This window comes from Dryobates pubescens, chromosome 9 (assembly GCF_014839835.1).
Source record: "Dryobates pubescens isolate bDryPub1 chromosome 9, bDryPub1.pri, whole genome shotgun sequence".
Taxonomy (NCBI): Eukaryota; Metazoa; Chordata; class Aves; order Piciformes; family Picidae; genus Dryobates; species Dryobates pubescens.
In genome coordinates, this window is record NC_071620.1 from 35,698,065 (window position 1) to 35,723,992 (window position 25,928).

The following is a 25,928-nucleotide window of genomic DNA, read 5'->3' on the forward strand; positions in this document are numbered from 1 at the left end:
TCATATGCTCATAAATTTTACAGCCACAAGGAGCATTAGGACTCTCTACTCTCTTTTGTTTAATACAAGCCAAAGAGTCTCATTCAATAAATTCTTCATCAAGCTCAGCAGTTTTGACTGAACCATGGAGAAAGTTATCCAAATATTGACATAAGACTGAAAGGAATGAAGAACATCCCATATTAAACTGTTCCCATACTGGCTATGGACCCTAATTTCCCTTCCATCCTTGTAACAACACATATCTTACACTTAACACTTAAACTTCCAGCTTTTGCTTTTTGCTTCTTCATTATTCTTTCTCAGATTAATTAGCCCTTTTCTCTCCCCACAAAACCCCTCATTTAGGTTCTTCCTTTCATAGCTTGGTTTTTCAAACTACCAGCAGCTATTCTTCTCTCTACTTTTACTTGAGCAGACTGCTTTTTGTTGCAAAAAGCTTATTTATTTTGTATTTCATACCATTTTGTTTTAATGTGGGAGGCCCTGGAGAGCTGAAAAAGAACCTCTCAGGGGAGATAGAGCTGCCATTTAGATTGTATGGAACTGTTTGTGATAGCTGTTCTGATAGATGAGCCTGGCATAATAACCAGGTGGGGGTTGGTCTCTTCTCCCAGGCAACCAGCACCAGAACAAGAGGACACAGTCTTGGGCTGTGCCAGGGGAAGTTTAGGCTCGAGGTGAGGAGAAATTTCTTCACTGAGAGAGTTGTTAGCCTTTGGAATGGGCTGCCCAGGGAGGTGATGAAGTCATCATCCCTGGAGGTGTTCAAGAGGGGATTGGATGTGGCACTTGGTGCCATGGTTTAGTCATGAGGTCTGCAGTGACAGGTTGGACTTGATGATCTTGGAGGTCTCTTTCAACCTTGGTGATTTGGTGATTCTGTGATTCTGTAAGCATGCAGATGCTTAGCTTGAACACTGATCTTCAGCTGAGGCTCTGGTGCTCAGCCCCACTTGCATTGGTTGCAGCTGTCTGGCCATGGACCATTGTGACTCTGATCCTAAAGCATGGGCTGGTATCTTGGTTTGAACTTGGACCTCTGGCTGTGGTGGACCTGTCCAGTGATGTAGACTCTGGGCTGTTCCCCTGATCCTGCCCTGTTCTTGGAGTTGTAGGACCCATTTCTTGGCCACCCATGAAGCCCCAACCCCATTGTCTTGATGTCGTTCTTGCCTTGCTGTTCCATGGCATAGTTGAAAGAAAAACCTGTAGAGCTGCAGGCACCTGGTTTTGTGTAGAGTGTTATGTGCAGAGCAATAGAGAAAAGCTTTAACTCCATTATGGGCACAGTGCTGAAACCCTGACATCACTTAAAAAAAAAAAAGGCAATTAACTTTCTAAATATACCCTCTGATCTCCACTTTTCCAACATGAAGCAAATGGTTCTTTGCTTTGTTTATACTAATCCAAATCCTTTATGCAGAATGGTGCATGTGCTCTGTTATCCAATGTCTGAAGAGACAATAAAAAATGAAGTTCAGTGCTGTTGGCCATCAGCAATGAGGACTGGAACACAAAGGCAGAGTTTTTCTCTGGCATCTTCTTTTATCTTTATGGAGAAATGTATTTTAGAGAGTAACAGGATACATAAACTGTGGTTAAAAATGCCTTTTAGTCAAGATTGTGCAGTGTAAAGAGGAGGGAAAGAAGGTGGCAATGAAACTGTTAAAGCCATAGATGCCAGATTTCTCTTGGGCTGGTTACAGCTCATCCTGTGTGTTCTTGACATTCTGTTCGAAAAGCGTAGAGGCACCCTAAAAATCAAGGCCAGGGTTTTGCGATTACAATTGCTGCTTTTGAAGAATTAAAATACAGAGCTGGAATGAGAGCAAATGCTGATTCCAGAGTTACACTGTAGTGACTGGGCTATAGGAGCTGTGCTTGGGCATTCCGGACTGAGGTCATCCCTGTTTGATATTAATTCTCAACACAGGAGTTTTATCTCTAATATTTTACAATGCAGAACTCTGGAAAGGAGAAAGAGAAAGCAATTATCAGAGAGGCATATACTATATAAAAAGGGACAGAAGCCTGGGGCATGACTGCTTCTGCAGCGGGCAGCTGCAGGGTCCTCTACATAGGCAACAGCAGCAAGAAGCTCCCCTTCTTGTGATGCTGCAGATCATAGACTCATGGAATCACAGAATCATCTTGCTTGGATGAGACTCTTAAGAACATCGAGTCCAACCATTACCCCAGCAGTGCCAGGTCACCACTAAACCACATCCCTCAGCACCACATTTACACATTATTTAAATCCCTCCAGGGGTGGTGACTCCTCCACTTCCCTGAGTAGCCTATTCCAGGGCTCGACAACCCTTTCAGTGAAGAAATGCCTCCTAATAGCTAACCTAATATCCCCTAGGTCCCCTTGCTTCCTCCCCTAATATCCCCCAGGTGGGGGTTGGCCTCTTGGGCAATCAGCAAGAGAACGTAGTCTCAAGCCGCGCAGGGGGAAGTTTAGGCTTGCTCTTAGAAAGAAGTTCTTCACAGAGAGATTGCCCATGGGAATGGGCAGCCCAGGGAGGTGGTGGGGTCAGCGTGCCTGGAGGTGTTTAAGAAAAGACCGGATGGGCCACTTAGTGCCATGGTCTAGTTGATTCGTTAGGGTTGGGTGATCAGTTGGACTCGATGATCTTGGAGAGCTCTCCCAAGCTGCTCGATTCTGTGATTCTAAAGCCACCGGAAGTCGCCCAGGGAAGGGCTCCCGGGCGACCGATTGCGCCGGGGGAACCTTCCTGAGGCGGGAGGCGCGCGGCCGCGGAGGTGCAGGCGGGGGGCGGGAGGTTGCCCCTGCCGCACCGCCTGGAGCGGGAAGCGTGAGCCCTCACCAGCGGCGGCTCCGGCTCCGGCTCGGGGCAGGCGGGGACAAGAGCGGCGGCAGGTAAGCACCCGGGGTAGGTGCCATTTCAGCCAGGTGATACTGGTGTGTGGTGTGGCCAGGTGGGTGAGCTGCCTGGTGGCAAAGCTGGAGGAGGAGGTGGATGGAGTGAGGAGAGCTAGGGAGTATGAGAGGGAGGTGGACTGGTAGAGCCACAAGCTGAGGCAAAGGCGGCAGATACCGTCTCCACAAGAAGCGGAGGGTCCCTTCCCCTCTTGCCACCGGACAGAAGGGGGACCCAAGAACCGGGGAGCAGAAACCGGTCCCTGCGCAGGGCAGCAGGTGAACCCTCTCCCAGCCTCCCTCACCTTCCCAGTTGCTCTTGCGCAACGATATGGCGCTCTGGAACTTGAGGGCCAGGCACATGGGGATGTAGAAAGAGCTCCATCCAGGGAGTTGCTTAGGGTGAGTCTGGTTCATGTGTTGTGCCTGCCTCAGTTACGGAAAAAACCCGAGAATAGTTGTTGTAGGTGATTATCTTCTGAATGGCACTGAGGGCTCAAGCTGCCAGCCAGATGCATTCCACAGGGAAGCCTGCCACCTCCCTGGGGCCTGGCGTAGTTATGAGGGAACTCCCTGGTCTGGTCTGGCCCTGGTTAGGCAGGTTGGCAGTCATGAGGTTGTGGAGAGACCTTCCAAAGGGGTCAAAAGGGACTTCAGGGCAATTGACTGAATGATCAGGAGCACAGGTAGTGTTTTCCACAATCCCTTCAGTGGCTGAGAGGAATATTGAACAGGAGTAGACACATGGCTCAGGGGCTGGTGCTGTTGGAACTTTGGTTTCTTTGATCGTGGGGAGGCTTACACGGCACCAGGCCTGCTGGCGACAGATGGAGTCCAGCTATCTCAAAGGGGAAATAGGATTCTTGCCCATGAATTGGCAGGGCACATTGAGAGCTTTAAACTAAGGTTTGATGGGGGAAGGAGGTAAAAATCTCCTCACTAGAGATGAGCCTAGGAGTGGCATGCCAGTGAAATTGATAGCCTAGCACCATGCACTTGAGCCACACATGCATCATGGGCAAGAGGAACTTGAAGCTGTTGTGCAGCAGGATAGCTATGACTTAGTCTCCATCACAGAAACTGGGGTGACTGTCATGACTGGTGTGCTGTGATGGATGGCAATAAGCACTTCTTGCTCCCCTTGCTTGCTGCCATACTCTGCCTCTCTACTTAGTAGCTCATCTAGCAACTCAAACAGTTCCTGGCCTTTAAGTCCAGGTTATATGCAGTTTCCAGTCTATCTGTTGGGGTTTTCACACTGATGGGCATCTGCACCAGACTTCTTGCCTTTCCCAGGACCCTAGCCCATCACCATGGGGGCAATTCTTCATCATGCTGTTCACAGCTCCTACAAATAACTGCAAATTCCAGGCGTGTCCTCCTCCCCCTCCTTTTTATCTTCCCCATCCCCTTGCTTCTTTTCCTGGCAGAACTAATTCCATGTGGTGCTTCTCAAAATGAAAATCTGGTCTCTTTGTGGTCTGAGATTATCCCTAAAATGACTGGAGGAGAAGATTGTACAGATTCCTTTTGGCTTGCTTGAACCCAAAGGACAACCTTTTCCTCCTGCTGAATTTTAAAATAGAGCTGTTTTTGGTATACTCATCCTGCCTGACTTAATGAGCCATTCTCTTCAAATACTTCACATTAACATGTTTATCTGTTTGTTTGCCTGGCTGGGCTCTTTAAAAAGTGTGCCTTTGGTTCAGGTGCTCCCAGCAGATGGTTGCTCTGCCAGACTGCAGGGAGCCTTCCGCTCATTGCAGCTGTGTCCTCAAATTATCCTCCTTGACTGATTGCTTTTGGGGCAATTGCTCAACTGTAATAAGCAGGAACTTAGATAAATTGGACATTTTTCTCTCTCCGTGCCTTGGAGAGGCTGGAGTCAGTCTCACTCTTAGCAGTTTTGTTTCTGTGGTAATAACTGAAAATCCCAGCAGGTGGATTATTTAAGTGTAGAGGTTAGACTAAGATATTCTGCTGATTTAGGATGTGGCTGGGAAAGCTGAGGTAAGAGGTGCAGGGGACACTGAAAGGTTTGGGGGATAGCCCTAAAAGAAGGGGTGGGCAGTGAGCTGATGTTCTACAGTTTTCATTTTAAACAAGGGCCAACCCTGTCCTTGCCAGAAAAAGGCTGTCTGGTCTGCCTTACCTTGGCTCTTCAATGAAGCCTGTTTCCAATGTCATAGAACTGTTTTGCATGGCAGAGGCTTTAAGATCATCAAGTCCAACCATTAACCCCGCACTGCCAGGTCACCACTAAACCACAACCCTCAGCACCACATCTACACATTTTTGAAGTTCTTCCAGGCATGGAGACTCCACTGACTCACCACTTCCCTTTCTGTGACTGCTGCTAGAAGATCTGCACCTGCAGGATTTTTCTTCTTTTTCCCCTGTATTGGGGCATAAACTTGAGTTTTGACTGAGGTAGCAGCTGCAAGTATGCAGGCAGTGGAAATAAACCCATCTACTGTAGCCACACTGTTGAATGCTTCCTGGGAAATTGGATTAGCACTTAAATGTTGTGTGACAAAGCTTTATGTTCCAGGTTTTGTAAATGCTCTCAAAGAAAAGACAAAAAATTCAATCACTTGATAAACTCTTCCTGTGTCATTTGGGGGCAATTACAGTATTGCCAGATTAATTACAGTGTTTCTACAGTGCTCTCCTCTGATTCTACTATTAAAACACAGCAGAAATCAGGGTCTGTTTTGACCTTTATTCACAGCCTCCTGTTAGAGTGACTTTCACAACAGAACCCTATTTGTCACATTTTACTTGTACTTTAATTTTATTATTAACAGATTAATGAAGCTGGTAATGGGTTTCCCGATGCTCCCTTTGCAAAAGCAAACTGTGTCCCTTCCTTACATCAATCTGCTGTCAGCAGATGAAGTGCCTTTGCAAAATGCTATTAACTGTTACCAGAAGCAATTAGTCAAAACAGCGAATCAGCTTCAAAAGGAGAAGCTCCGGATTCCCTCAGTGCATTAGGAAAAGAGCATTAGTAGGATTTAGTCTTGCTGGCAGAGACAAGCTTTAGGCCCTTCAGTAGGTGTCTGGGTTAATGATACGTAGAAATGCAAATGGATCAGACTGTAATTTGCTTGAAGGAGCAATGCCAGATTTAAAGAAGAAAAAAAGAAAAATCACTTTCTGGTGTCATTAACACCAGTCCCCGTTGTGCCAGAAATACCCACACTGTTGTAGGATACTCGCTCTGCTCCAGCCTTTAAAATCCATGAATGAAATCCTGGCCCTCTTGAAGGTAGTAGGAGACCATTCGTGACAACACCGAGGCCAGGTTTTCTCTCACTTTTCTGGCCCAAGCAATTATTTGGAAAGTATTCTTTTCTTGGGTGCATTAAGAAGTATTCTTGGGTGCAGTATTGCTGTCTACAACTAGCTGAGGGGAGTTTGTAGACAGGCAGGGGCTGGTCTCTTCTCCCAGCCAACCAGCACCAGAACAAGAGGACACAGTCTCAAGCTGTGCCAGGGGAGGTTTAGGCTGGATGTTAGGAAGAAATTCTTCACTGAAAGAGTGATTTGCTATTAGAATGGGCTGCCAAGGGAGGTGGTGGAAGAGACACCATCACTGGAGGTGTTTAGGAAGAGACTGGATGGGGCACTTGGTGCCATGGTTTAGTTGACTAGTGTTGGGTGATAGGTTGGACTCAATGATCTTGAAGGTCTTTTCTGGTCTGGTCTATTCTATTCTATTCTAATCAATACATAGCGATACCCATCACTGGAAGTGTTTAACAAGACTGGATGAGGCACTTAGTGCCATGGTTTAGTTGATTGGATGGGTGATAGTTTGGACTTGATGATCCTGAAGGTCTTTTCCAACCTGGTTTATTCTGTATTCTGAAGTATGAGTGTCAAGAGGATGGAGCCAGTGGTGTACAGTGACAGGGCAAGGGGCAATGGGCACAAACTGGAACTCAGGAGGTTCCACCTGATCATGAGGTAAAATTTCTTTCCTGTGAGAGGGACAGAGGACTGCAACAGGCTGCCCAGAGTTGTTATGGAGTCTCTTTCTCTGAAGCGATTCCAGACCCTCCTGGACATTGCAACCTTGGGCAACCTGCTCTGGGTGATCCTACTTTAGCAGGGGGTTGGATTAGATGGTCTCCAGAGGTCCCTTCTGATCCCTACCATTATGTGGTTCTGTGTTTTCCTTCATCCTCCAAAGCATGAAAGTCCATCCCCTTCTCAGATGGCTCAATTTTCTATGTCACTGCCAGAAACTCAAGATAATTCTTAGAGGGACATGTGCAAACCTAACTCCAGCTTGATTCCCCCTGGATGTGGCACCTCATTATGCAGCTTTATTGTCTGGTCAGTGCTCCAGAGTGAGGCTGACTACTGCATTACTGTACACACAAAATGAACAAAATGTGCTCAATAAATGGTGCCTATGAGGATAAAGGAAAAGTTTGAACTCTTTTGAGGCACTAACTAGCACCTGGTTAAAAATCCAGCAGCTGCTCACAGCTGCCAGGGAGGAGGGCAAAGCACCAGCTACAATATCCTACGTGCCCAGTGGTATTTGAAGCATATGCTCTGGCATGCCTGCCTGGCTCCTGCAGTCTGCAGTCTCCATATGGGACAGACCAACAACCTAAGAGAATCTTATCAATGTCTACAAATACCTGAAGGGTGGCTCTCAGGAGGATGGAGCCAGTCTCTTTTTAGTGGTACCCAGTGATAGGTGGGTTTTGTCCCAGTGAGGGACAGTGGATATAAACACAATCACAGGAGATTCCATCTTGATGTAAGAACTTTTTTACTGAGAGGGTGATGGAGCACTGGAACAGGCAGCCCAGAGAGGTTGTGGAGTATCCTTCTCTAGAGATCTTCAGAACCCATCTGGACATGTTCCTGTGTGACCTGTCTTAAGTGGTCCTGCTTTGCAGGGTGGTTGGACTCAATGATCTCTTCAGTCCCTTCCAACCCCTATCATTCTATGATTCTATGAAAAACTGCCCCTCTTCTTCCTCTCAAGTGTTGGAAGCCATCAGTTGTTATTGCCAGTGTGTTGCTAATTGCACATGTACTGCATTCATAGGTCCATGGGAGAAGGTAGTGAAAACAACAAAAATACCAAGAATTATGTAAAACAAAGAGATGAACCATTTGTCCTTAGGGCTGTATGTTAAGGCTGCCATCTTTAGGCAGAAGGTGAATCTTTTTCATGTTATTTGGCCCTTGTGCCTCCAAACCCAGTCCCACCTTCCTTGAATGGTTGCAGTGGCCCTGGTGGCTGCCCCAGCCAGGAGAGCTGCAGCAAGGGATGAATTTTGGGCTCAGTTCACATGCCTCTCACAACTGGGCCACATGCTGATACTCCCATATCAGGATATTTTTGAAGGCGAGAACAACTCAGAACAACTTGCTGACTTTTTTCCTCCAGGCAAATATCAACAGCTGAATCCCACCCAGAGACTTGGACAAACTACACTGGATAAAATAACATTCTTAATTCTGCCAGAACTTCATTGATCAAGAATATGCAGATCTAATGATTTTGGTGAGTATATTCCTGGTGGGTGTTCTTCCCTCCATTGCCTTCAAATCATCATTCACACTACATTTCCCCTCCAAGTACAGAAGGTTAATAGAAGAGTTAGAAGTCTAGGACCAAAAGCCTGATAGAGTCCACTCTAAGCTGCAAGATCAGCACATTTTATCTCTCTTTTAGATGGGCTTAATGAGAGAAAAAGGACAGTCCTTTGGCCCTTCATTCAGCTATTTCCACTGAGTGGAAGAACAACTTCTTGAAAAAACACAATATATTGTTCAACCACTCCCACAAACATAGTCTCTCTGACTATCCAAACATGTTGCCCACTGTTTTAGGTGAAACAGCTCTTATTCTTAAACATAAGGATTAAAAGGCATCCACTAAAAGGAGAGTTTAAAAAAACTTTTAGACTTTTAGAAGACTAATGATTTGTGCAATCTTCAAGATCAAAATGTTGCTGAAATACTTCCACTGCTTTATCAGACAAAACCTGTGGTCACAGATTGCAAGGGGGGAAGACACTGTTAAGATAATCTAGTTTGACCTCCTGACCTTGGCTTTTGGCATGTCACTGGTGCAGAATCTTTTCAGTTGTTCATTTAGCTAAATGGAAACCTGAATAAGCCCATCAAGAATGCAGCAGAATGCATAAACTTGAAAATAACCCAGACCACATGTTTTTGTGTTCCTTTAATTTGTGTGCAAGGCTTAACTGGATTGTACCAAGTCCTCCACTGATGTCGTCGGTGCAGCTCTCGCCGAAGCTTAACGGATGTCATTTCCCCATCAGATGAGGATCAAACCTGAAGAGTTTCCAACTGCAAGAGAGAATTAAGTAAGTACAAAAGTGCAAATACTTAGAAAGGGTAATTTGTAGAAGACTCTGGGTAAACTGAATTTCCAGTGCCTCTATCATTTTTTAGTCTCTTTGCCTTTCTACTGGTTCTTTTGTAACGAGTGCTTTGGATTCTGTTCCCCATGCCAGGAGGGAGAAGCTGGGATGCATTTCTTTGTGTGTGTCTTTTCTAATCTGCTTGAGCTGTCTGGTGTCTTCATAGCTACTACATTCTGGATCTTTAATCAGAGTTTGAGGATGTTTTATGGAGGAACAACCATTCACAGGAAAAGAAGATATCCACAGGGGTGCCAGTTACCCAGTCCAGCAGAATCAGTCAGCATTAGGTGTGTGAGCTCCTGCTCTGAAATGCTGTAAGTAAGAGAGAGTTGTAAATTATTATAGGTATGGGAATAAACAGAGAAACACAGCTTAAACCTCTAAGTGTCAAAAATGGTTTCTGAACCACCCATGTGGTAGAGCAAAACTGCCTGGTGTGCAGATGAAAACATGCTCCTTGACTGTGTTTGCAAACCTAATGCTGGGTAACTGGGCTGAAGAACGAGGATGATGCATTTCTGTGCTTGGACAGCCCAACGGCCTGGTCGCAGGATGATATTCTCCTTGGCTTGCACTGTCTTGCAGCCTGGTTTCTTGCTCTCTGTCTTGGCTTTGTTTCTGCCAACAGCTGCCTGCAGCTGGCCTAGGCTAGAGCATTGGATGGGGACGCACTTTTTATCAGGGCCTGTTGTGACAGGGCAAGGGGTGATGGTTTTAAACTAAGAGTGGGGAGATTTAGACTAGATCAAAGGGGAAAATTAGGGTGGTGAAACACTGCACCCAGAGAGGTGGTAGATACCCCATCTCTGCAAGCATTCCAGGTCAGGTTGGACAGGGCTCAGCAGCCTGATCCAGTTGAAGATGTCCCAGCTCACTGCAGGAGAGTTGGACTAGATGACTTTTAAAGGATCCTTCCAACCCAAATTATTCTATGATGCTATGATTTTCAGAATGAAGCCCTTATGATTGTATTGTCTCAAGGGTATGATTTCTCTGCACACAGTGTGGCTGAGGCATGAAACAAACTGCATTGCTAGGTCCTGTGGAGGAAAGCCAGGTGCCAGAAGGGGAGCAGCTCAGGCTGGGGAGATTTTGAGTATTAGCAGGAAAAGAGCTGTAGCAATTTCCCATTCAAATGGAGAATTTTGGTTTCATGTCAAAATTCCTTCTGACTTGTCAAAAATTTCTGTCAAAAGGTGCCTTAAAAGGCACCTTTCGTTTTGACTTGATATGCTTTGGCCATAAAAGATGGGAAGGGAGAAGTTTCAAGTGGTGCCTTTCCACTTAGCTGCTTCAGGTCTGGGTAGCTCCTGTTGATGGGACCTAACTCCTGTTTTAAAATCTACACCTGCACAAGGCCCCATGCAGAGTAAAGTCACTATTGGGGCACCATGGTCCTCTCCTCCTGGGGTGCAATTTGATGTTTGTGGTGATGCTCCCTCTAGGCTGGTCCCTTACTGCACATACACATACAAAAACCATTTCTGCCTCACCCAGGCATCCCAGGGAAAGCCCCCACAACAGTGGAACTGCTGCTGCTGGGAAGGGGATGAGCACTGTGGAGACCAGTGGGGTGTGAACTCCTGGATGCATCTGGAGCAGTGAGTTGCTGGGGTGGTGAATGACTCTTAATGGCCAATGATATTCATAGAATGGTTTGGATTGGAAGAGACCTTTAAAAGTCATCTAGTCCAACTTCCCTGCAGTCAGCAGGGATATCTTCAACTAGATCAGGCTGCTCAGAGCCCTGGCCAGCCTGACTTGAAATGTTTCCAGGGATGGGGCATCTACCACTTCTCTGGGCAGCCTGGCGCAGTGTTTCACCACCCTCATTGTGGAAAATGTCTTCCTTATATCTAGCCTGAATCTCCCCTCCTTTAGTTTAAAATTATTGCTCCTTGTCCTGTTGCAACAGGCCCTGCTAAAAAGAGTGTCCACGTCTTTCTTCTAGGCCCCTAGGCCTTTAAATACTGAAAGGCTGCAATAAGGTCTCTCCTGTGCCTTTTCTTCTGCAGGCTAAACAACCTCTACTCTCTCAGTCTTTCAGACTGCTGTATGTGAGATGCAGCTGTCACCTATGTCAAATGTTTTGCTTCTCATCAGGAGGAATCCAACCATCAGTTAGTTATGTGTCAACATTAAACCACCTTATAGGTGAGTGGCCTGTAACTGGGACTTCTGAAGCCCAGAGGGCTGTTGTAACCACACTGACTTAGCATAAAAAGGGAACTGCTAGAAGTATTTGACTGTACAAACAGCCTTCAGTTAGCCTGCTTCTAGCACAAATACTTTATGCATGGTAATGGCTTTCAAATACACTGAAGAGTACAGACGCAAAACCAAACAGGCCGTAACATTTGACCTTATTGGGGAAAACAAGCCTACTATTACCAAAGAAAACTAAGCATGCCTGGCTAATTGACTCATCTTAGACAAGTTTGTTTCCATGACTGAACTGTAGGAATGTAAAGTCTTGCCATCTCCCAGCCAGCGTGGTTTCCTTAGATCTCACATGGAGTCCTGAAAATCACCAGCCGCCTCCTAACATTTGGACTAGTCTGGCCAGTATAGAGAGGAGAAGTGGAGGGACAAATGTGACACCAGCAACATCTTTGCTGTAAGGATTTTTTTCTTTCTTTCTTCTTTTTTATATTCAGTGTTTTTGGAACCGAACTTGAACATCAAATCAGTTAATTACATGCTGCTACATCCTTGTTGCTGTCTGCTCATCCACCCACGGACATTCCTCATAAAATTACCTAGTAATATGAAGTATTTTAAAGTATCTTGTTTTTATCCTAAGCCAGCAATAGAGTTAGCAACCCGGTGTCTAGACCTAAAACAGTGGTCTCATCCTCAAAGACAGAAGCTGTAAATGGGCTTCTATGTGGTGTAAGTCTCTGGGTTTTATGTAGTGTTAAAATTGGCCATCCATAGGTGCTGAGACTCCAAGCAAAGAAAAATTCCTTAAGATGTGGAAAGACAATTCTAGTCAGGTTTAAGACATCCATAATTTAACATTCACAACTGGAGACTGACCACAACAGCCACTGAAGATGGATGACACCTGTTGTATTATAAACCGTGAAAGCAAGGTAAGGATTCCCTGCTATGAGATGTAACTGGTCTCAGAGGATCTTTCAAAAGCAACTGAAGCAGTGGCCTGTCAGAGAAGTCAACTGATGGCTATTTTGAGCAACCCCTTCTTGTAGACTGGTTGCTCTGGCTTTTGGAAAGTCACTCACACTGAAACTGACCATTTTATATTCTGTTTTGATGAAACCATCCCCATGTTAAACATGTTGGAAAGGCAGTTTACAGGTTTAAACTATAGTGTTTATAAAAGCTAGTGAGGATTATATTGCAAAAAGTGGAGAACTTCTGGAATAAGCTCTACAGCAACAAATTAATTTGATACTCTGTTTAACATACAAGTCAGCAAATTCAAGGCAAGATAAATCCATGCAGAGTGTTTTAGCTAAGTGTAAAGTGTTATGTCTTTGTTTTATGGTATATCTTTGGGTTTGGAGTAGGCCAGGCTGTGTTCAGCCCAAGTGTGTTGTCCGAGATGAAACACACACAATGCACATTTGAATTTGTTTGTGTGCAAAACACTGCAGTCAGACTTTCTGGCAGGGGACTGGCTGATGGGGACTGGCTGATGGGGACTGGCTGTGGGCTGCAGTAGTCTCGGGGCATGATTTACAGAAACCTTAAGCTTGGCGGTGCTGGATTAATGGTCAGACTTGATGATCTTAAACCAAAATGAGTCTACAGCAAGTTGCTTGAGAAGTGAAAGGTGCAAAAGTGTGACCAGCAGCAGTATTCAGTGCTGGGCTGGGCATCCCTGAAACCGCTGCGTTTGTTTGATTTCAGCTCTGGCCCAGCTGGGAGGTGGATTTAGGGATGTAATGCTACAGCTCAAGAGATTTAAGGCTAGTTACAGCAAACTTGGCTGTCTCTGGTTTAGGTCTTGTCCTGAGAAGTCACAGGTAGGTCATGCTATAGCTTATTAAACAGGGAATGCAGACACACTTAGTAGAGTCCCCATTCCAAACCCACTATGGACAGCTGGGGACCGTGGTGTCCTCAAAACCAGATCCCCACATCACCAGCAAACATCACACTGAAATGAGAAATCAGTTGAGGTCTGAGTTGAAAGAGCTACAGGCTATCATTCAATTCCTCTTTAGAGAGGACTTTTGACAGATAACAGGGACACATCTACATGGATCTCACAGAAACTGACCATGTCCTTACTGTAGCTGTGTTTGTGCCCAGCCTTTAGCTAGCACCCACTTGCACTTGATGAGGTTGTGTGAAGATGCCAGACTGTGCCCGGGTGCACCGCAGAGCAACTTTTGCCCTGGCCTTTTATTGTTTAAACAGCTGTGCTGGATTTACCAGAGAGTGTCTGACAGAGGCGTTAAAAGTTGATCCCTGAGTAAACAGCTCTGGTGCTATTTACTCCAATTCAGCTGCAGTAATTTACACCATTTGAAGAGCAGCCTAATCCTGCTCTGGCAGCTCTCTGAGGTGCTCGCTACTGACTGGAACAGGAGGAACTTTGTGGGGAAAGAAGTGCCATTTCCCCACTGTGGACAAGAGAATAACGATACACCACCTTTAAAATAAAAAGAAATCATTCAGAATGAAACTGCAATTGCTAATACAGAGGTGACAGGCTTGTGCTGATGTAGGACACCTGTGAACGCTGGTGTACAGTACAGTTGTTGGTTACGTATGGGATTAAAACGAAACTGTTAGATGCTAACTGAAGAGAGAGATGGAGTTTAACCTTCCCTCAGGTCTGGTCACACTTCTAGCTGGTTGTTTGGGTTTTTTGTTGTTGTTTTGTTTGGTTTTGGTTTTGTTTGTTTGGTTTTTAAATTCCTGTTGCACAAGCTGTAGATATACCTCAAGGAATATCCGTGTGGAACATGCTAGAGGGAGGGGAATCAGTAGCATGTTCAGGACCACACTGATCTTCTGGAATGATTTCCTCTCAACTCCATTTTGAACAAGGTTAGCTATATCTGCACTCGCCCCTAATTTTTTCCTTGTTAGTGGAGATCTTGCTTCAAATACAGCTCATCTGCTCTGCCTGGCTAAGTGTGATGATCGCTCCCTATCCATCAGTACCCAGTCTCTTGGTCCTTTCCCTCTGTTGACCTGCTGTTAACTTACCAAATGACACACGCCTTAACATTCCTTTTAATGACATATCTGTTGCCTTGTCATTCTCATTCTTCAAGGTAATGCTTCTATATTTTGACCCTGATGTCTTCAAAACACCTGGAACAGAGAAGAGACACATGTAGATCACCTGATTCACAAGGTTTGATTTCCTGTTAAATTAGTGACTTCCTAGAATTATTAGAATATGAGCACACCAGAAATTGCTAGTCAAGTACATATTTCAGATGTGTATATAGTAAATCTCTGGGGTTGCTAATTGGTTAGCAAAATCAGGGCTTCAGGGCATGTAGAGCAGGAATTTCTTACTCACGGCTTCCTTACGACATTCAAAGCAACAGTAATACTTGTGACAGCATTCAAAATTTCAGCTACTTTTACTTTGCTGTAAGCCTATCTGATCCAGTCATCTCTTTTTTTTTCTCTCATGCTGGGCACATATATGCTCAAATTAAATTAACATAGTTCTAGTTCACTTAAGTGTCCATCTTAAAGAAGCCAAAACTAATGCAAAGTTTCTTGAGTGCATTAATAATAAACCTTCACTTGATTCCACTAGCAAAAGTTTCAGGCTCTCAAAGCATATGGAGTGCAGCGATCTTTTTTCTCCAGCTGGTTCAGGTCATTTCACACATTTGGTATAAATGATGATGATATAAGACATGTTGACATCACTACATGTTCATAGGAGGAACATACAGATGCACAGTGACATTTTACACAGTGGTTGCACGTAAGACACTCACAAATTTGAAGTCTGATGTTGTGGGGTGCTGAGGACTCTTAACTCTCATTAAGTTGTGTGATTTGAGTGTGCTCTTTGCTTCAGGTGCTCAGGCCCTCAGTGAGGCTCTGCACAGTAAGGAATTACAGCAAGTCGTGTCTGAGCTGAGAGTAATTTCTCCTTGCTAGGATGTGCGTTTCTAATTGCTGGATTAGTACACCTGGCTGATAATCACAGTAATAGAAATGGGTTTCTGGTACTGAAGTGCTCTTCCTGAAAGTTAATAAAGCTCACTCGACATCGCCTACAGTTCTGCAACACGCCGTAATGGAATCATGTAATGAGTACAATGTGAGTATAGTACAAAAGCCACTGTAAAGTTAAAAATGGATCTAGGGTAGTGCTGCTCTTGAATGCGAGCAGTACAAGGTCTGAATTACATCTTTGAGCTGGGTACAGGAGTTAATCTGTGAACAACACAGCCCAGCTCACATTGAGGTTCACACCTGATTTTTTTTTTTCTTCTATTTGCTTTCCACCCTTAACTCCCAGTTGTTTCATACTTGATTATTTCCATAAAGCGTAAGTGCTTCTAATTTACATCTTCCAGTTTTCTGCTAGAATTTGCTTGTAAAAAGAGATTTATAAACCTCTGTAAGAAGGTGATGCAAGGACAGAGCAGAAGACTGCCCATTTAAAAATTACAGCATGAATCCCAGGTCATTTTGAAACTTAGGAATGTGTAGCCCTGGAAGATTTTAAGGCCAGGCTTGATGGCGCTCTGAGCAACCTGATCTAGTGAGAGGTGTCCCTGCCTGTGGCAGGGGGGTTGGAACTAGACGATCCTTGACAGTTCTATGAGTCTATGTGAAACTTGTCTCCTGCAGTAGTTGAACACCTCAGTAATTTTTTGTTTTCATTACATGCAAAGAGAATTTTATTCCATGTCATTATGCCGGGATCCATCCATGTCTTGAATGCCCATAATGACAGATCTGTTAATACAAGGGCACATTACTTTTTTGTGTAGGGCCTCTGGTGCCTTTTTTATCCCTGCACGGACAAGGCAAAGTCATATTTAGGGAGAAATCAGCTTTGTCTGCCTGTACATGGTGATCACCTGAAATGCAGTCTCATAAGAAGTTGATGGTAATGCCAAACCTTCGTTACAGCAGTGGCACTTTCACCAACTGAATGGCAGATTTTGCAATTAAGAACACACAAAGAATTATTCCTTGCTTGTGTAACAACATTTTAATGTCAATAAAGGTGATTTTTATAGTTCATGATTACAAATTAAAAAATATTTCATCTTGACCCTTAGGCTATTTTCCCTCAGGGAAGCCTTCAGATTTTAGTTAGGAAGTGTTAAAAACACGAGGTGGATGGATGCTGGCTCTACAAAAAGCTGGAGGACTCCCTCCCCACTTTGCCATCACCAGATGTTTTAAAATGGAAGGTTTTGCTCCAAGTGAGTCTGAAGGGTGTATTCTCTCTCTCTCGTGGCAGGTGGAACCATGGGGGCAAACACCACCACCAGATCCTTTCAAGCTGATCGCAGCTGGAAGGGTAGAGTAAAGAGAAGGAGTCAAGCGCCTCTCCATCTACTGGGCTGCATCAAGAAGGCACAACGTAAGCAATGGTAAAGTCAGTAAACAAAATTTTACTGTAATATTTCATAACACAGATACTGTATTTCTCTTTAAAGTGTAAAGCTACTGTCTTACACAAGAAAGATGGACAGACCCTTTTCCAAGACTAATATGGATACAATAAATATGGAGTTTTACATACTAGATCTGTACACAGAAACTTTGTCCCACAGCCATAAAAATTTACATTTAACAGTGCAACATATAATTTAATCCTTTATTTATCTGACATAGGATGTTTACTTACTAAACACAAGCAACTACCTGGTTTTAATATACATATTTTATATATATATATTTTATATATATATATTCAACAATCTGTACAGGTTTCTAAACATAAAACTCCGAAAAGGCACAATTGTCTATACAACATGTACAAAAATGGCTGGAGCTGACAAGAAACAACAATTATTGGTCAAGAGTTCATGATTGCACGAAGATTAGTAATGGGTTTGTGTCAGAAAAAAATGTGCTTTAAGGAAAGGAAGGTTTGCAAAGAAACCTGGAAGTGTTATAAAAAAACCAAAACCAAACAAAAAAACCACAAAATAAAAACACAGTGGAAAAAAAAACAAAACAACAACCCCCAAACTAGGTTGCTATGACAAGTCTATCCTCATCGTCACTGCTGCCATCGCTAAACTGCACTGTGTTTTGCCGCCGGGGCAGGGCGGCTGGCCTGTGTACCTGTCTGTCCGGGGAGACAGTTCGGTGGAGCGGGGACTTGGGTAACTTGTCAGGTTTTGCCTTGGAGCGAGGCTCTGCTGGAGTAGCCCTCTTGACCTGGAGGGAAGGGATGTCGTGCTTTGGCTTGGTGGACTTCACAAGGTCAGTCTTTTCAGGATCTGCTTTCCCTGGACCGTTGAGTCGCACGTAGTCAGTCGGCGGGGCAGGCTCGGCGTGGATTTTCCCGCTGTACTGCTGGCCGCCTGCCTGAGGAGAAGCAACCCTGCTGGCCTGGCTGACCTCTGAGGTGGGGAAGCCAACAGGGGTTGGCTCCAGCTGGGCCTCGCAGGTTTTGCTGCCACCTGAGGCAGGCACCTCAGAGGCTCCTTGCCCCTCGGCGCTGACAGGGCCGACGGAGGGGATGAGGGTGGGCAGGGCAATGTTCAGTATCTGCAACCCGGGAATGTGGGCCTGTGGGCTGGGGTTGCCCTGTGGGGCCGTGCCGGCAGTCAAAACCTGGAGACCCACAGCGTTGAGGGTAATTCCTGATGGGCGCATCTGTGGGGCGATGTTCGTGTTCGCCAGGCCCAAGATGTTCACTGTCTCCATGCCCAGTGGTGGCAGAGGCTGCAGGCTGGGTGTGCCAAGACCTTGGATGCCCGGCACGCTCACCTGGCCAATGGGAATGCACGGCACGACACTGTTCACCTCGGCAACTCCCATGGGATTTGCGGTGGTGCCGGGGGCCACTGCGCCCACCTCGCCAAGGGTGCTGGTAGTTCTGTGAATCACGCTAACAGTGGGGATGGTCAGCTGCACCGGCCCTGCCTGGATGGGAACAAAGGTGGAGTAGGTGGCTAGGCCGGCGGGGACCACCTGAATCCCCCCAACCGGCACTGTGCCATAGGGTGCCTTGGCTTGCTGCTGTGAGTGCAAGGGGAGGTGGCTGAAGAGGTGAGTCTGAGGAGCCCTGGGCTCAGTGACGTGCTTCTCCTCTGGGATTTCAGTGCAGGGTGTCACTTCTGTCATCTGCACGCTGTGGTCCACGGGTGAGGAGGGAGAGCTGATGGATGGCGTGCTCTGGAAGAAAATGACATAAGCATGTTAAATGCGGTGGCCACCACTATCCTTGAATGAAATGAAAACACAAGGTAGCTGGATGGGCTCCCTGCCCTCCCTTTTAAGCAAAAACAAAACCAAATTGGGTCACAGTATATTCTGCCCAGATTGAACAATGAACTAATTTCCTTCCTTCCTTTTCCCAGCTCCTTCCTCACCCACTAATTGAATTTTCCTCCCCTAATTACCCTGGCTAATTTCTCTTGAACACTGGCACTTGAAAACATTGCTGAATATCCTTTTTATGTGTTTTTTAAGGAGCAAGAAGGCTTTGGAGGGGTGTTTTCTGTGGAAATCATCTCAGGCAAGAAGGTTGAATAAGCATAAGCTGGCGTTTTTGATGCACTGAGTTCCTCTCCTGGAGCCATTACAGCCTCCAGCAGGCAGAGGCTACATCACAGCACATTTGCCGGTAGGTGCTTCTAATACGGAAGACGGGTGATAAGCACTGACAGAGATGGATGGCAACTACAGCACCCACAGAAGTAGAGGTGACAAGTGGATACTGGACTGAGAAGTAGGACCCACATCCCACTGCTGCCTCAGCTCACTCTGATCTGGTGCTCAAACTCACACTGCTCCCTTTTCTTCTTATCTAGCCTGTGCTATCAACCAAGGCAACTCCTTTCCTAAAAAACTCTTAAACCAAGAAGTCTCAAACTTCAGTTGCAATCTCACACTATCTTTTTGTTGCAGGCATATTTGTAACACATAAAATGTTGTGCAACCTTGTTTAGTTTATGTAGTCCCAAAAGGTAATTCTGAGGGCTTGACCAAACTCTGAGAAGTCTCTAGAGCAGGCACAAAATCAAAACACTAACAGAAAAGCTTTTGAAAACAGCTGGTAGGAAATGAGAAGAAAGGAAGGAATAGGGGGAGTAGTGGGGAAAGAATCACCTCCCTCAACCTGCTGACCACCTATGCAGCAATAATTTTTACTGTTTCTCCTTGTCAACAATCTCATTATCATAACTTCATTAAAAAAATAGTGTAGATTTTCAAGGACAAAACTCAACCCACTAAGTACTTAAAGATTAAATTTTTACTTAGTGTATACTTTTGAAAACTTCCTGATGATTCTTCTTCTCCAACTGCAAACATACCCTCTTTGTACGCGTTGACTCATTACAGGGAAGGCAGTAATTACTCCAGGGGGACCTTATAGCTGCCTTCCAATACCTGAAGGGATCCTACAGGACGGTTGGAGAGGGACTTTTCACAAGGGTGTCTAGCAATAGGACAAGGTGGAATGGTTTGAAGCTGAGGGAGAGTAGGTTTAAACTGGATCTTAGGAAGCTCTTCAGTATGAGGGTGGTGGGACTCTGGAATACGTTGCCCAGGGAGGTTGTGGATGCCTCTTCCCTGGGGCTGTTCAAGGCCTGGCTGGATGAGGCCTTGCACAGCCAAATCTGAGAGATGACTCTGCCCAGGGCGGGGAGCTTGTAGTAGATGATCTCCAGGGCTCCTTCCAACCTAAGCTATTCTGTGATTCTGGTTAAACTGAATTATTCTGGATAGCTCTTAACACCTTCTATGTATGTATGTATGTATGTCTGCAGTAAGAATTCAAAACTCTCAAGAGTCAGTGTTAGGGTCCATCTGTTAAGTGACTTGCACTGTCTCCAGTGCCAGTCCATTAAAATATTGCTGAACTGCAAAGGCTTAACACCTGCCAGTTCCCTTCTGAGATTTCCTCAGCAGAGTTTGAAAGACAGCCGTCACCAAAATTACTGAAGGCTCCTGCAGCCTCACACACTGACCACATTTTTCTGCACACTGCTTGGAACAATCTTGAGTCTAGAACAGGCATGAGCAAAACTGACCCTTTTCTGATCAAAATTGTCTTTCAGTTGAATTAAAAATCGAGGGCAGTGGGAACTCAGGTCTCAGTTCTGTGCTTGACTCTCCTTTTGTTATTGTGCAAGAGCAATCTTATAGCTTCTTTGAACATCTGGTGCTCTTTCTAATTCTACTAGTAAGCAAGTCTGGAGGAGAGATAAGCAATTGCACAATGTTTTTAACAGCAATAAGGCAAAAAAACATTTGGACTAGATTAATTTCCCTTGGGAAAATGATTCTCTCGTTGTATTTCACGAGTGAAATTACTTCTGAATTCTATCCTTTTCCTCTGAAAACTTCAAACCCACCCCCATACCTTCATTCTACACATCTGTTACATCCCTTCTTCTTTGAAATATGATCTATCAGCTCCCAACTTCAGCTGAAATCTCCATGTTACCTTTAATCCTTTCAGGGAGAATACAATCAAAACTAAGAATTTGGAAAGCAGTGCTCCTACAGCATGGCTGTTTCTGAGTCCCACACATCTGTGTTTCGATTACTTTCAACTCTTCCTTAGACTCATCAGCCAACCACTCTACACACAAAGGGAAAGGCAAAAATTTGATCTTTGATCTCCAAAAATACCTTTATAAAGAGGATTTTAAATCCCATTCTCTCCCCCAGAGCCATACACTCCTACCTTTGTAAGAGCTGCAGTTGATATCAAGGGGTGGCCCAAGGCTGTTTCTGGATCAGGGTAATCCACAGACATCTGGCGACCTGGAGATGTAGGAACAACACCCACCAGTGCCACGCTAGCACTGCGGGGGCCTGCTCCTCTCTCCTGGGCTTTATCTTCATGTGCTTCCTGATGGGTGAATTCTGATGGTGACCTGGAGGTCATGCTAACTGACTGCACTGTGCTCAGGACGGTCATCTTTGTCAGCAGCGCTTTTGGTAGACCATCCATAGAGTCCGTGTGAACCCCAGCAAAACAGTCTGGCAGTCTGATGTCTTCATCAGTGCTGGCAGTGTCTGGCAGGCTATGTCGAGAGGGGTGATGCTGGGGGCTGGCTGTCACTGAGGGGGTTGTGGAGAGGACTGACTCAGCCTGGCTGTCTTCATCATCATCTTCATTGTCATTGTCATCCTCATCTGCCCCATCAGACTCCTCCACGTCATATCCTGACCGGTCGTAGCCAAATCTTTGCTTCTCACCTGCAAAAGTGGGAATTAGAAGGTAGGTCAGTGAAGGTCCCCAACTGATTGGGAGGGAGGTGAGAGTGAGTAATTAGAAACACCAAAAAACCACATGGCAGGTGCATTTTTCAGTCACATCCCATTCCATCAAAGCAACAGGGCAGATTTCCATGTTTGTTTTAATTTTCCAGCCTACGTATTTGACAGCTACATGATCCTTCCTCTTCTGCTTCCGTCTTGTTTTTAACCTTCTGGATTTGGTTATTTTCTTTTAGGCCTGTTACAACCATTTGCTCGAAGCCACCCTTCACTCTCTTGCTTGGGGAGAAGCGAGCAGATTCCCGGTTCATTAAGTTCCCCATGACGACATATGGAGCTGGTCTGCCAACCTTAGTGGTGGGATATTCTCTAGCTGGTTCTGACTCATAAGTGGGTGTCCTTGTACTTAATATGAATCACTGCTGCAAAGGTTTTTGTAGGATGCAAACAGAAAGACTGGGGGCTGTTAGTCAGGAATCTGTCTCGTTAACAAGCGAAAGAGACCAAAATTAGACCTTACCAGATTTCTTTGCTAATGTTTTGAAAGGTTTATGAGCAGAATCACCCAAGATGTCCTTAAGAGGCAAGACAGCCCTAATCCTATCAAAACTTACCTATGCATGAAACCTTGCTCACATGAAGCAGCCCTCCTGACTTCCAATCTTAAAGACAAACTGCTGTTCAGTGGTAAATTTCTCTACAAACTACAGCTCTGCTGCAGCTTTTCTCCTTCTTTTATATCTTAACTTGGAAAGAAAGAATAGTCTTTACTAAAGAGACAGAAAATCCCATCTGCTGTATGTGATTCCAAGCCAGACTGTCTGGGATCATGTTTTAGAAAGGACAAAATGCTTTGGATGCGTTAATATTTTATCTTTGATTAAAGGGCTGTCTGCTAAGCTCTCCAAAAAACCCCACCAAAACCCCCAAAAACCCCAAACATTTGGCTCTGCAAAACTCTCAAAGGCTGGTTAGGTAAAATCTGAGATCCTGTGCTAAGGAAATCTATATGGTAATTTACCATCAAACTAGTCTGAAGAAAAATCAGACCCTTAAAAGAATCTGAATGTACTACCAATGCTTCAGGCTGTGACATCACCAAGACCAAAACAAATATCTTGACCTTCAGGTAAAATAAATGGTTTTAATTGAGTTACTTCTCAGTAAGTTACCCACCAAGAAGCCTTTCTGGTTTCAGATGAGCAGGGCAATTAGGAATGAGACTAATAGCTTCTTTGAAAAAAATTCCTCTGTAATGACTTTGCCCCTCTTTGCCTACACAGCAATTTGTACATTAGCTAAATATGGAAAATATAGATTTCCTACATTTACTACAGCAGACATGAATTAAAAATACCCCTAATCCCTCTAGGTCATTGCAGTGATGCTAACAAAAACATTTTTTAGACTTTTAAATAGTCTTCCTTTGTAATTCTCATCCACAGACAAAGCTGTTCAGGGAAGAAAAGGTAGTTTAGTGGAACAATGAATTCAGTAAGGCCCATTCCAAAAGTGGGGCAAGTAGGATTAACAATACCACATGGAGGAGTTAAACGGTGGTGTTTTTTCTGCACTTCTGTCATTTCCCCACACAAACAGTGTTTCTTCATCATTCATTTGCAAAGCAAACAAATCTACAATGTTAGGACTTCTACATATGTTAACATTTATGTAGGGAAGTAACTTCCCTCAATGTCTCTGTAACAAATCATACAGAATCACAGAGTGTTAAGGGTTGGAAGGAACCTCAGAAGATCATTTAGTCCACTCCTCTTCCAGAGCAGGATTACCTACACCAGAGCACAAAGGAATGCATCCAGGTGGGTCTTGAATATCTCCAGAGAGGGAGACTCCACAATCCCCCTGGGCGGCCTGTTCCAGTGTTCTGTCACCCTCACAGTGATTTTTTTCCCCTCATGCCTCACCTTCCACTCATTGCCCCTTGTCCTGTCATTGGGCATCATCATGCAGAGCCTGACCCCATCCCCTTGGCATTCATCCTTTTTGTATTCATAAACATGAATGAGGTCACCCCTTAGTCTCCTCCTCTCCAAGCTAAAGACTCCCAGCTCCCTCAGTGTCTCCTCGTAAGGAGGATGTTCCACTCTGGAAGATGTGGCTCTGCACTGGAGTCTTTCAAGCAGTTCTCTGAGGTCCTTGAACTGAGGGGCCTAGAACTGGTTACAATACTCCAGATGCAGCCTCACCAGGACAGAGTAGAGGGGGAAGAGAACCTCTCTCCACCTACTAACCACAACCTTTCTAATACACCCCAGGATGGCACTGGCCTTCTTGGCCACAAGAGCACCTTCCTCTCTAGAGTGTTCATCCATAGTTCTCCCGACTTGAACTGTTGTATCCAAAGGGGGAACCCCATGCAACACTTTAAATAATCATAGGGCACTGCAAAGCCTCAGGTTTCAGTCTGGAGTCTTTAATTTTGGTCTACTTACCAACACTGTATGACTACTCTCTGAGAAATCTTACTGTTTCTGTTCTTTTCGCCCTCCCTCCACACGAATCTTAATTTTCTATGACAGCTGATGTCAATCACAGGCGACTGTCTCCACTGGCAAGAGAAACTACCTGAAGTGATTAGACTTGTCACATTTGTAAAGCAAAGAAAACACACGCTCAAACAATGCCCTGATTGAGAATAAACTCTCTCTGATCAAACCCAACATTTACCACTGCTGCAGGATTGACTAGCAAATGCTACTTCTGCAGACATTTTCTGCATACCTCTCGGATTTCTAGAATAAAACCATGCAAAGAGGAAGGGGAACCGTGTGTGGGGCACAAATTCCTTACATGCAGGACTCTGTGGGATATCATTTCCCTCTATTGTTTCCCTGTTTACCTCCACCCTTTGTGCATTTGCCAGCCTCTATTTAAGCACGGTTACCTGGAGCCAGAGCCTGTGGTGTGGGCGAGGTGACAGCGATAAATGCTTCCCTTACTCCCACACACTGCTGCAAACCATCAGATGAGAAAACCCCATTTCTGACTTGCTCTGCTCTGGTGATGCACGAAGGAACGCGCCGCTCTGGGTTTTATACCTGTGTGCGTGTTGGATGAAACAAGAGGTGCCCAAGCTTTCCTAATTAGTGAGCCAATTAAGCATCACTGTAAATCTGCATGCTGGAGTGCGTCCAGAGAAGCACGATGAGAATGATCAGAAGCCTGGAGCACCTCTCCTATGAGGACAAACTGAGGGAGTTGGGGCTGTTCAGTGTGAAGCTCTGGGGAGACTATTGTGGTCTTCTAGTATCTTAAGGGGGCCTACAAGAAAGCTGGGGAGGACTTTTTAGGGTGTCAGGTAATGATAGGACTAGGGGGAATGGAAAGAAACATAGGTACATTCAGGTTGGATGTTAGGAAGAAGTTTTTCACCATGAGGGGGGTGAGACACTGGAACAGGTTGCCCAGGGAGGTGGCCCATCCCTGGAGGTTTTTTTAAGGCCAGGCTGGATGTGGGTCTGAGCAACCTGGTCTAGTGTGACGTGTCCCTGCCCATGGCAGGGGGGTTGGAACTAGATGATCCTTGAGGTCCCTTCCGACCCCAACAATTCTATGATTCTATGAAATCAGTGGAGTTGTGAGAGGATCCCATGCTAGGAGTTTTAAGTGGTGGAAGACTCAGGCAGGTTGTGGGTCTTTCTGTGAATGAGGCATCAAATTGAGGCCTTGGGGTGAAAAGAGTTCTTTCCAAGCACTGTCTTGTTAACCAAGTAATATTGGCCTTGATCCATTTTGTAATTGTATGCAGCCTACTAAAGTTCCTTTGCAGGTTTAATTGGGGAAAAATTAATTCTTTGCTTCCTGTCTTAAACTAAGCACAATTATAACCATATGTTTGTGTAGCTGATATATATAGCTACAACTGACTCCATTTCCAAAGGGAACAAAATGACTTCTGTGTTCAACTTTGTATGAGGTCGCAAAGCAACGTTGGATGTTTTAGGATGGAGGATGTGTCATAAATTTAAAGGCCACTACTAGCACATGGAGAAATGGCTCTTGGCATGAAAGTTCACAGGATTATGGTGTTTCTTAAAAGAAAACAGGAAGAAAGTTTCCCACCATTAAGTGAAACCTTTATGAAAACCACTTCTTTTTCAAATCTGTAACTCTCCCCATTATGACAGAAAGGCTGTTCAACATCGCCTCCATCTTGCACAGGGAGGGTTTTTAGTAGTGAATGCTACTCATCCCTTGTCAACTGCTGCAATCTT

The 25,928-nt window shown here is 45.0% G+C and overlaps 1 protein-coding gene across 6 annotated transcripts in view; it reads right to left on the reverse strand.

Annotated features, from left to right (window-relative positions):
* Nucleotides 1–9,062: 9,062 nt before the first annotated feature.
* Nucleotides 9,063–25,928, reverse strand: part of HIVEP1 (HIVEP zinc finger 1) — a 151,428-nt gene continuing 134,562 nt past the window's right edge. For 5 of the 6 annotated variants that reach the window (XM_054164464.1, XM_054164466.1, XM_054164467.1 and 2 more), the window contains 2 exons: nucleotides 21,155–21,672; nucleotides 17,471–18,633 (listed from right to left, as the gene is read on the reverse strand). In XM_054164464.1, the coding sequence (XP_054020439.1) occupies nucleotides 17,479–18,633; nucleotides 21,155–21,672 (1,673 nt within the window). In that variant the 3' untranslated portion in view covers nucleotides 17,471–17,478. Of the gene's footprint in view, nucleotides 9,625–14,499; nucleotides 14,608–17,470; nucleotides 18,634–21,154; nucleotides 21,673–25,928 lie in introns of those variants that run through there. The other variant, XR_008462395.1, reaches the window with a different exon arrangement.